The sequence below is a fragment of the Mesoplodon mirus genome, assembly GCF_964341445.2.
Source record: "Mesoplodon mirus genome assembly, chromosome: 1".
NCBI lineage: Eukaryota > Metazoa > Chordata > Mammalia > Artiodactyla > Ziphiidae > Mesoplodon > Mesoplodon mirus.
This window is the reverse complement of record NC_138976.1, coordinates 222,484,670-222,496,682: the sequence shown is the minus strand read 5'-3', so window position 1 is coordinate 222,496,682 and position 12,013 is coordinate 222,484,670. Positions and strand designations below refer to the sequence as shown.

The 12,013-nt window shown below is 42.3% G+C and overlaps 1 protein-coding gene across 1 annotated transcript in view; it reads right to left on the bottom strand.

Annotated features, from left to right (window-relative positions):
* Positions 1-10,255, bottom strand: part of ELP3 (elongator acetyltransferase complex subunit 3) — a 109,529-nt gene extending 99,274 nt beyond the window's left edge. Inside the window, exons 1-3 of the mRNA XM_082637065.1 lie at positions 10,150-10,255; positions 4,321-4,420; positions 1,242-1,380 (exon numbers count right to left, since the gene is read on the bottom strand). Of these exons, the coding sequence (XP_082493191.1) occupies positions 1,242-1,380; positions 4,321-4,420; positions 10,150-10,168 (258 nt within the window). The 5' untranslated portion in view covers positions 10,169-10,255. The remainder of the gene's footprint in view (positions 1-1,241; positions 1,381-4,320; positions 4,421-10,149) is intronic.
* Between the last annotated feature and the right edge of the window lie 1,758 nt (positions 10,256-12,013).

The following is a 12,013-nucleotide window of genomic DNA, read 5'->3' as shown; positions in this document are numbered from 1 at the left end:
GGACCTACTCATTTTTCTGAAAGAGTCTTTTATACTAGGTACAAACAAACAAACAAACCCAAACACCTAAGTACAAAGGAGAAGAGACTAGGAGAGGTGGTACATTGTGTGTGAAAGTTCTGGGGTTTAGTCACAAATATATGATCCAGGAGATACAGCTACCCAGCAAGTCATTATAAGCTGCATTTACTAGAAGTACAATATCCCCATCCAAACAACAGACTGAACTTCTTAGATCACATCAGGAACACAGCATTCGCTTCTGGGTACCACGTTTTAAGAGGGTCTAAATACTATCAATTCTTCCCTCATGTCTTTCACACTCATCCTTTTTATCCTGGAGGCCCTACCTTGATTCAGGCTCTTAACACTTCACACCTAGGTCAAACCAAGAGTATCCCAACTGGTCCTTTTGGCTCCAAGCTACCCTACATCTTGTATGCAAATTAATTTTCTGAAAATCTATTTGGTTCCCATCACTCCCCTTCTCAAAAATCTTTCAGTTTCCCATTATCTGGCTATTTTGCAGGACATTTAAGATCTTTTACAAGTGGATCCCACCCTAACTCTTCACCCCAATGTCCTGCTGCTTTCCAAAATGAATTGTCAGCCCCAGTGAGTCTGGTACACTTGTGGTTCCCTGCACACACACCTCTTACATCATCTCTACCTCTGTGCCCTAGTTCCTGGGTCCTTGCTCCCATCACTCTTTGAACCTGCTCTTCTCTGCTTATATGGGCGCCATGTATATGTCAGTCAAGCTCCACGCTTCCTCTTGGGCTTTCCCTAGTCCCTTTTACTGCAGGGACATCTCTGTCCTCTGGACTCCCATATCACTCCCTATGGTGTCAACTGTTTCACAATTACCATATATATTAACAGAACGGCTTTGCACTATCAATTAACTTTTCAAAATACCTTTTATAAGTATCAATCTTATAAGCCACAAGCTTAAGATGGCCAACAATATTGGTCCTCTTATGACAGTCACCAAGCATCTAGCTATACTTTTAAAGACACCAAAAACCAAAACATCATCTACTCCTCTAAGAACAGGGACCCTTTCCCCTCTGTGCCCTCCTAGCATTCTGCACGTGTCTCCACTCCAGCACACACCATAGTATATGGATTTTATTAGTCCAAATCCCCCACTTCCACCTCACTACCCAGCTGTTACATGGAGGCAGGGATCTGTGGTGGAACAGACACACAATCAGTCTTTGATGAATTGAATCACTCACCCCGCTGGCAGTTCTGATGGGTTTTGCCTTTAACTTGGGGACCAAGACCTTTCGATACTGAGGTGGGACTGCAGCAATGATATCCACCAGGCGGGGCTGTGCTGAAAGGCCATATTTGGCAGCTGTCCTGGTTTTCACCCTGAAAGTAAAGCATCTAGCATTATCAAGATCACAATATTTCAAGGACAAGCTACCAAAAGGATAACCTATAAATCACATCATCAACTCCTTTCACCAGATGACAACAGTGGTTTTAACATTTGTAATTATCAGGGAACTAGAACAAAATTCATGACTTCTTGTTCTCCAGAGTACCAGAAAGAAAACCACATGACTACAGGGCGGGGGCCCAGGACAGTGATACAGTGTAGGTCTCGTTCAAAGTAGTGCTCCAACTTCGAAGGATTCTACCCTTTTCTCAGCTTCCACGCTACTACATTTAGGATCAGATTAATTCTGTTGTGGGGGACTGTTCAGTACATTGTAGGATGTTTAGCAGCATCCTTGGCCTCTACCCACTGGCACCTCTTCCCGTTGTAACAACCAAAAATGTCTCCAGACGTTGCCAAATGACTTGAGGGTGGGGATGGTCATGCCTAGTTGCAAAGCACTGCCTCAGGCCAACAAAACAAAACAAAACAATTTAAAGCAAAGCTATGCAGAACCAAATAGGAAATAAAGTAGATATATTTTTAAAGCTTTAAAAGTTTTAAAACTTTTTCTAATTCAAAATATTATATAAAGAACAGAATAAAACATATAAATATACTCTAAAAATTATAAGACAATCACTCTTGTAACCACATTCCAAGAAAGAGAATATGATCAGCACTTCAGAAGACCCGTTTGCCCCTTCCTGACCGTAACCCTATCCCTAACCCCCAGAAGTAACCTTTATTCCAACTAATAACTCCTCGCTTTCCTCTATAATTTAGCAATTTTTCTTTTCTTTGTGGCTGCTAACCAAATCCTAATAGGCACTTTATCTTCTCACTTTAATCCATCTAGAAATATTATGGGGTGTTAAAACCATTTCAACAAATGGTTACTGAGTACCTGATAGATACAAGAGACTACCTAAGTACTTGGTACGTCAGGAGGTGTAAGGCATAGCTGTTTCATGCTCTGTGTTCGCATGTTTGCAGACAGGCATGCACAAAAATAAATCTACAAGTAATAAAAACATATGTATCAATAATAAAACACACACACAACAATGAATGATTCCAGATCTCAAGAGAGGAACTCAATGTGTGCTGAGGAGATATTCAAAGAAAATGGGCACAGAAAAAAGATAGGCTTCAGACAGGCAATAAAGACACAGAGATGGGGCTTCCCTGGTGGCGCAGTGGTTGAGAGTCCACCTGCCAATGCAGGGGACATGGGTTCATGCCCCGGTCCGGGAAGATCCCACATGCCGCGGAGCGGCTGGGCCCGTGAGCCATGGCCGCTGAGCCTGCGCGTCCGGAGCCTGTGCTCCGCAACGGGAGAGGCCACAACAGTGAGAGGCCCACGTACCGCAAAAAAAAATAAAAATAAAAAAGACACAGAGATGACACTGAGAGCAGACAGGCTGGCTTATGTGAAGATGCAAAAATAGGATAGTACAGATTTTAAGAAATTTGAGTAGACCAACTTAACAGAAAGCAGAAGGTTTTCAATATGAAGATATAGAAGTTTAAAAAGTTGGAAAAGTTGAAGCCACACCGAGAGGCCTTACATAATGGGCTGAGGAATCTGCGTTTAATTCCACAAGCACTGGGAATGTGCTGAAAGTTCCCGCACAGGGAAATGATGAAGGAAAATTAATCCAGCAAGACAGTAAAAAGAACTGAAAGCATAAACTACTGCAGGAGTCTAGACTTAAGTTTAAAAAGGAATGGAAGAGGAAGTTGGTGGTGAACATGAAAGAGAGTTATAATGAAGAAACAGGCAAAATTTTGACTCAGTGGACCTAAGGGAAAAGATTCAAAGATGACACGAGTTTCAAACCTGGGTGAAGGTTAAAACAATTAGGCAAAGAGGACATCTGAGTAGGGGCTGGTTTTAAAGAAGATGCTAGCTTTAGCTTCAGATGTACTAAATTAAAGAGAATGACAAAAATATACAAGAAGTAGAAATGTTCATGAGAAACAAAAGATTTGTATAATTAGAGGTATAGCCAACAAAGATGGGGAAAAAAACCCCACTGCTAAACACATGGTAGAAAAACCAATAAAATATAATGTCTTCATGCTATAAAAGAAGTTACTAATTTATTCTTTAGCAAATGTTTATCAAGCACAATGTTCCAAGGAAGGGGTGTAACATTGTAGTATCTCAGGTAACAGAAGACAGGGTCCAAAATAAGGTCATGTGTGTAGTGACTAGACCACTGACAACCTGGGGATGGGGGGAGAACCCTTTCACTAGAGCAGATTTGTATCACAAATATATAGTAAATAAATAGATGCAGAGAGGAAAGACCACTCTTATTTGAGGATGTAGCCAAGTCAAAGCTGAACATGGCTGTGGAGAGGAAGTGGATGAACGTGTCCAGGAGGTTCTGAAGTAGGGAAAGGCTGGATTCGATCAAAGGCCCCAAAGAGAGGGCTTCCCTGGAAGAGAGCTACCACCTCTCTGAGACGACCGGGAAGAGAGGAAGGGTGTGAAGTGAGATGGCCCAGAAGGACAGCGCCTGGGCTCTGGAGACGGACGACCTGATTCTAAATCCCAGCTCTGCCAATCACCAGTTATTTACTCCTGAACAAATTATTTAACCATTCTCTAAGAGGACCCACCTGTCAAATGAGGTAAATACCTACCTCATATAGTGTTTGAGAGGATCAGCTGAGCCAATACACATAACGTACTACTAAGAGCGACCGGAATACCGTAAGCGCCCAAGGAATGTTAGAAACTATTAGTATTATAAGGCTATAAGGCAATTTTGCCATAAATAATCGATAGGGCAGGGCAGAAAGCTAAATTCTCAACTGAAACATGAAACATGAGATAGAACCAGTAGTATTTGATAATTTCATAAAAGAGATCGACTACCCAAGAACAAGATTACCTTCTTTTTTATAGATCCACTTACTTATTTAGATCGATGTCTTTCCCCTGTTCGTGGGCTTCAATTAGTTGTTTAATAACATCTCCTATGGTCAGCATCATCAGCTCAGCAGGGCTGAGATCTCCTGAAAAGATAATATTTGACATAAAAAAATCATATTACTCAGTAAAGGTTTTTGTATTTATTAGGAGTTTGCCTTCCAAAATCATTCCAATCATGTCAAAATGATAGCTCAAGTACACAAGACACTACTGTATACAATTTGATCATATACTTTACATCTTTAATTTTAAAACCAACCTGGCTTCACCTATATATGGGAAGAGTTCACTTTAGAAGCATATACACCCCAAGAATGATAGATGCAGGAAAGAGCAGAGACAAACATGAGGAAAAAGAACCTCATCACACAGGAAAGGACCAAAGTAGTTAAAGTAGCTTCCCTTTATCTCCAGATTGGTAATTACATTTAGATGCATTATTTCATCTGATTCTCGGAACACAGTGAGGTAGATGGAACAAGAATATTTGCCTGTCTCATAAAAATGCTACCAAGGGGGTGAAGTTGAAACTCAAACCCAGGTATCCGCAGAAGTAATCTTAATACTATTTTGAAATACAATGCAATGTAGTACTATTTTGAAATACAAAGACATGGGTCTGTACGTGCCTAGGGATCTTAACACATCTGTAAACTATAGTGTATCTGCCATCGCAACATTCTCCTGGCAACTGAGGCCGCCCTTCTCCTCTAAAAGGCAACAGCAGAAGCTGACGTGTTCTTACATGACCCCATCCCCCCAATTAAAGTTGATTGGTTCAAGGATGGGCACCTGTCCAGGTCGGGCAAATCTGAGCTCTTTTTCTCAAGGCAGAAGAGACCAGTCCCTCTCCAGTGATAAAAAGTTGTGAGATTTCAGCTTGGGAGTTACTAACAAGCCTGCCTCCTGCCTGCAGAGAAAGCTGGTGTGCAGAGATAAGGATGTCATCAGAGAGAAACACAGATGAGAAAGCCCTGGCGCTCATGGAGCCCTTTCAGTTACTTTATCTCATTTGAAACCTCCCAACACTGGAAGGTATCGTTACCACATTTCACAGGCGCGAAAAATTAAGGCTAGTTAAGACATAATTGTAAATGGCATAGTTAAGACTCAAATCCAGGTCTTTTCTCCGCAACTTACATGCTTTTTCCCACTGTACCAAGCCACGTCTAATTTGATGAGGTAAAGCTAACACATACAAAACAATCTGAGAGAAAAAGAAGTCCGTCTATAGTCAAAGGCTAAGTGCTTTCTAAACCGTAATTCAGCCCTTCAGAGTTCTACCAAGGTGCCTGAGGGGCCATGTAACAGGTCAGGCTGGTGGTGATTAAGGTAAAGGAGGAAGGGGAGGGGGAGGGAGAGGGAGGGTCTCTTTCTCCATTTCAACCAAAGCCGCTCGGCTTTCATCTGTTTATATGCTGAAGTTCTGCATAAGAATTTATTTGGAGGAGAAAAGGTGAAAAGGTGATTCGGGTGATAAAAATACAGGCAGACCTCAGAGATACGCAGGTTCGGTTCCAGACCATCACAATAAATCAAATACTGCAATAAAGCAAGTCACACGAATTTTTTTTGGTTTCCCAGTGCATATAAAAGCTATGTTTACACTGTACTGCAGTCTGTTAAGTGTGCAAGAGCATTATGCCTTAAAAAATAAAATACCTTAATTAAAAAATACCTTATTGCTAAACAATGCTAACTATCATCTGAGCCTTCAGCAAATCATCTTTTTGCTGGTGGAGAGTCCTGCCTCGATGTTAGCTACCAAACTGACCAGGGTGGTGGCTGCTGAAGGCTGGGTGGCTGTGGCGATTTCTTAAACTGAGACCACAGTGAAGTGTGCCTCATCCATTGACTCTTCCTTTCATGAACGATTACTCTGTAGCAGGCAATGCTGATTGACAGCATTGTACCCACAGAACTTTCAAAACTGGAGTCAATCCTCTCAAACCCTACTGCTGCTGTATCAACTAGGTTTAACCTAATAGTCTAAATTTTTTATTGTAGTTTCAACAATCTTCACAGCATCTTCACCGGGAGGAGATTCCATCTCAAAAAACCACTTTCTGTGCTCATCCGTAAGAAGCAACTCATCATTCATTAGTTTCATCGTGAGATTGTGGCGATTCTGTCCCATCTTCAGGCTCCACTTTCAATTCTAGTTCTCCTATTTCCACCACATCTGCAGCTACTTCCTCCACTCAAGTCTTAAGCCCCTCCAAGTCATCCATGAGGGCTGGAATCAACTTCAAAATCCTATTCATGTTGATATTTTGACCTCTTCCCATGAATCACGTATGTTCTTAATGGCATCCAGAATGGTGAATCCTTTCCAGAAGGTTTTCAATTGACTTTGCCCAGGTCCATCAGAGGAATCACTATCTATGGCAGCTATAGCCTTACAAAATGTATTTCTTAAATAATAAGACTTGAGAGTCGAAATGACTCCTTGATCAGGCTGCACAACGGATGTGTGTCAGCAGGCATGAAAACAACATTAATCTTGTCTCCATCAGAGCTCTTGGGTGACCAGGTGCATTAACAATGAGCAGTAATATCCTGAAAGCAATCTGCTCTCAACAGTGGGGTTAAAATATTCAGTAAACCATGTTGAAACACATGGGCTACCATCCAGGCTTTGTTCCATTTAGAGAGCACAGGCAGAGTAGATTTAGCATAATTCAGAATGGTAAAGGAACATTAGCTTCAACTTAAAAGTCACCAGCTGTGTGAGCCCCTAACAAGAGAGTCAGCCTGTCCTCTGAGGCTTTGAAGCCAGGCAGACTTCTCTCTAGTTATGAAAGTCCTAGATGGCATCTTCTTCCAGTATAAGGTTGTTTTGTCTACATTGAAAATCTGTTGTTTAGTGCAGCCACCTTCACTAACTATCTTAGCTAGACCATCTGGATAACTTGCTGCAGCTTCTCCATCAGCACCTGGGGCTTTGCCTTGCATTTTTATGCTATGGAGATGGCTTCGTTCCTTAATCATCATGAACCGACCCCTGCTAGCTTCAAACTTTTCTTCTGCAGCTTCCTCAACTCTCTCAGCCTTCAAAGAATTAAAGAGAGTTAGGGCTTTGTTCTGGATTAGGCTTTGGCTTAAGGAAATGTTGTGGCTGGTTGATCTTCTATGCAGGTTACTAAAACCTTCTCCATATCAGCAATAAGGCTGTTTTGCTTTCTTATCATTCATGTGTCCGATACAGTAACATTTTCAATTTCCTTCAAGAACTTTGTGTTCACAACTTGGCTAACTGTTTGGTGTAAGAGGCCTAGCATTCAGCCTACCTCAGTTTTCGACATGCCTTCTTCACTAAGCTTAATTATTTCTAGCTATTGATTTAAAGTGAGAGATGTACGACTGTTCCTTTTACTTGAACCCTTAGAAGCCACTGTAGGGTTACTAATTGGCCTCACTTCAATATCCCTGTGTCTTAAGGAATAGGGAGGCCTGAGGGGAGGGAGAGAGATGGGGAAATGGTCAACAGGTAGAGCAGTCAGAACACACACAACAGTTATCAATTAAGTTCATCGTCTTATGTGGCAATTTGTGGGGCCCCAAAACAATTACAAGAGTAACATCAAAGATCACTGATCACCATAATAAACATAACAATAATGAAGTTTGAAATATTGCGGGAATTACCAAAATGTGACACAGAGACACGAAGTGAGCAAAAATGCTGTTGGAAAAATGGAGCTGATAGACTTGCTCAAACGGGTTGCTACAAACCTTCAATTTGTAAAAAACACAGTATTTGCGAAGCGCACTAAAGCTAGGTGCAATAAAACGAGGTATGCGTGAAGATAAAGATTTTTAAAACACTTGTGTAGCCCTTGAGTATATCAAGAATTAACCAGAGAAGTAAATTAATAAGAAAAGGCTTCGTGGAGGAAATCACACAGGGATCTTTAGCGGGCAGGATCTGGACAAGCAAAACAGAGTGCAATCCAGAAGGAACAATATTAGGTATAGGAATTACCTATCATCTTTACGTGCAGGAGTACTGCCTAACTAGAATAGAGGCTTTTTCACAGGGTTCAGTAAGAACAGATCACAGGGTACACTGGCTACAAGGCAAAGGCATTTAAATAGGATGCAATACACAGTGGAGAATTATATGTTCTCAAGTTTGGGAGTAAAAAGATGAAAGTAGTGTTGAAAGAAAATAAGTACAGATTGATCCTTGAACACTGGCTTGAACTGCACAAATCTACTTATATGCAGATTTTTTCAAATAAATACAGTGCCTGTATTTTTATTTTACAGATCCTTAAAGTTTGTGTTTGAGGATCTGAGTCCTGATTCTATCCAAACTGTTTCAGCTTCCTGCCCTTTGGTGAGTCATTTATCAATTCCTTTGTTTTTTCAGGCAGAGATAGCAACACTCAGAATTTCAACTGTGCAGGGGTCAGTGCCCCCGACCACCCCCTCCACTGTTCAAGGGTCAACTGTATACAAAATATACTAAAGAAAAAGGATACAAAAAATGATTCAGAAGATGAAAAGAATACACATCCTCTGGATACTAAGTAAAAGGCTCTTGAAAGGCAACATTGTTAAAAAACAAAACAGATTTACAGTAAAGAAACTTGGATGACAGACTCAGTCCCTAGCTTCCAAACCCTACTGGCTGTGTGATAATGAGAAGATGAATGGCTTCTGAGCTCCCATTTCCTTGTCTGCAGAATTAGGGTAATCCATACATATCTTTCACAAGATTCAGTAAGAATCAACAAAAATAATGTATATATGAAAGCCAAAGTATTATTCAAATATCAGTTCTTAATGAAGGTGGGTTAGGGGGATGGTGGCTAGAATGATGAGGAATAAACTATTTCAAGAAGCAATTTCTATAAGAACTAACAGAACTTAGTAATAAATGAAGTCAAAAGTTTAAAGCTGGAGAGATGGAGGAGCACGTTAGAGGGAGAAGATAACTAATCAATTAGGGGCATGTAGAATTTGATGCCACAAAGCAACTGAAGGTAACTTGGACACTTGGAGCAGTTGATGCCAAGAGGCACAGTGATTAAGGAACAGATTTTTTTTTTAAATTTTATGTTTTTGGGGTTCATAGAGACAGCCTGAGAAACCAGTTCTGGGCTAGGAAAGTTTCTTAACTCTTTTCACCTCGGCTTCTTCATTTGTGAAAAGGGGACGATATCAGCCTAAGAATTATTAGCAAAGGCTCAACAGATGGTAACCATAGTTATCATAACCATCATTATAATTAGACCGACTGCTCAATTGAGCTTACAGAGATAACACTAGAACCTGTGAGAAAATACCTGAAATTTGACTCCATTCGGCTGAAAAACTAAAGATGGCATTGCTCCACGATAACTCAGGAGGTAATACAAATGGGAATGACTGCCTAACTGCCCCCACAGAATCGCAAGAATAATTCAGTGGTTTTCTTTCTTTAACTTTGAGCTTTAAAATAATCTCAGATAAAAAAGCACGTGAAATGTGTCGTAAAACGAATCTTAGCAAATTAAGAGTCCGAGAACGTGTTAAGTCCACCGACCACGTTAACTTCTTGGAGGGCATACCTTGGACTAGAGCTTTTGTCCTTTATGCAAAAGACACCAAGTGACTGCCAAAAAGGAAGAGTAAGGATAGGTTGGTTCAAAAAACACAACAGGTGAAAGGAGAAAGCAGGGGGCTGGAGGCCACAGACGGACCACAGGTGGCTGGGGAAACTGGATGAGGTAGCGGATTCCCGCGGGAAAAACTGGCTTCAGCACCTGAGGGCCCGGGGTTCGCCCCTTCCCTACCACCGCCCCGTTCCCCCTCTCTTTCGCACCTTTCCGCTTCTGCCTCATCTCTCCGCTGTCGTAGCAGCCGCCAACCCAGACAATGTAGCGTTACCCACTCGGACCTCTGGGAAAATTGACAGCCACAAAGCAACTCTGTCCTGTCGTAAAGTGACGATCAATATATCGTAAAGCTGTTCCCAGAAGACAGCGCGCGCAAGGGTCCGCCCCGCTTCCCAGCAGCTGCTCGCAGAGCTCCAGGAGGCGGGGCAAAGCGGCGGCCCGGGCGAAGCAGCCCAGAGTGTAAGAGCTGTAGGGTTCCCACGTCCGAACGCAAGGGCAGCTTGGGCATTAGTAACCGCGACCTGGGCAGCACAGCGACAGGACAGAGCTTATGGACAGAGGCTGTGCCAGGAAACCTAGATAAGAGGGCGGATGTGGGTGGTCTCTAAATAAAGGTGGAGGAGCTCAGGGTGCGTTGCGTCCAGGGTGGCTGGGCGGGAACGTGAGTGGGGATCGCGGGAAACTAGATTCAGAGCCTGGAAGAGACGATGCAGGAATCAAGTAACGATCTGAGGTCCAGGCTCTGACGCCAGTGGATCCCCCTGGTCTCAGATGAATGGCGCGTTATCAATAACCATCATGAAAGCTCTGGAGGTCTCTCCAGAAAAACGCACACACGCACAAAGTTTTGTAGTGTTTGGAGGCAGGACATGGAATCATGTTTTCCTGAAACCCATCCATGATCTCCTTTGTTCATGGACCAGAAATTAAGAACGCCTCTCGTTAACAAAGACAGGAATCTGTGCTGTTTCCAGTTCCTTACTTTCCACTAGAACTGAGGTACCGCCAAGTCTTTGACCTCACCATGACACTGAATCTGTCCTGGTCTTTTGTGACTGCCCAGCAGGACAAATTCAGCAGCATTTATGTGTTCTTACTGTCATCCTAGTACCAAGTGACATAAGTTAGCTACTTAGGAAGTTTTTTATGATAGGACCCTCCACACTCTGAGTTTTTCTTCTGCTTTTTCTCAATCCTGCTGTATATCATCTCAAAATATTGGTGTACCACAGGGGTCACTTCTCAGTCTTGTCTTCGCCAACGTGATCCCCAGAGTACCAGAGCTTTTAAACACCATCTGTCTGCTCCCATTTTTATAGTCCAACTCCAACTTCTTCCCTATTTGACATCTTGTTAGATCTGCATGTCTGATATGTATCAGAAACTTAACACGTCCCAAAAGGAACTCTGCTTTTACTTCAGTTCTGCTCTTTCCCCAATCTTCCTTAAAATGAAGACACCATCCTCTACCTCATCACTCTTTTACCTCACACAAGAGAAAGAGATGGGTAGTACATTTGTAGATTTTAACTTATAACTGGAAATGTGATATTTGAGCTAATACTTGATATGCAGATATCTGGGGGAAGAGTATTTCAGACAGAGGGAACACTTAGAGCAACGCTCCTAGGGAGAGAGGATGCCTGGTGTATTCAAGGAAAGTAAGGAGGCCGCTGTCAGTTGAGCAGTGAACCAGGGGAAGTGTAATAGAGGTCAGAGAAGTGATGGAGTGCAATGGGGGACACTGCAGCTCATGTAAGACGTTGTAGGTCAGTGTAAAGCCTTTGCCTTTTACTCGGCACGTGAGGAGCCACTGGAGAGTTTTTAGCAGAGATATAATCTGATTTATAATTTAAAAGTACCTCTATTTGCTGTGTTGAGAATGGACTGTAGGGAGGAAGGGTAGAGGTAGGGAGATCAGTTAGGTGGCTGTTATCATACCTATGCCAGGGATTCCCAAACTTTGATGCACATGCGAATCACCTGGAGAGAAGTGAAAAATCCTGGTGCCCAGGTCACATCCCATACCAATTAAATCAAAATCTCAAGGGGGTGGCAGCCAGGCATTAG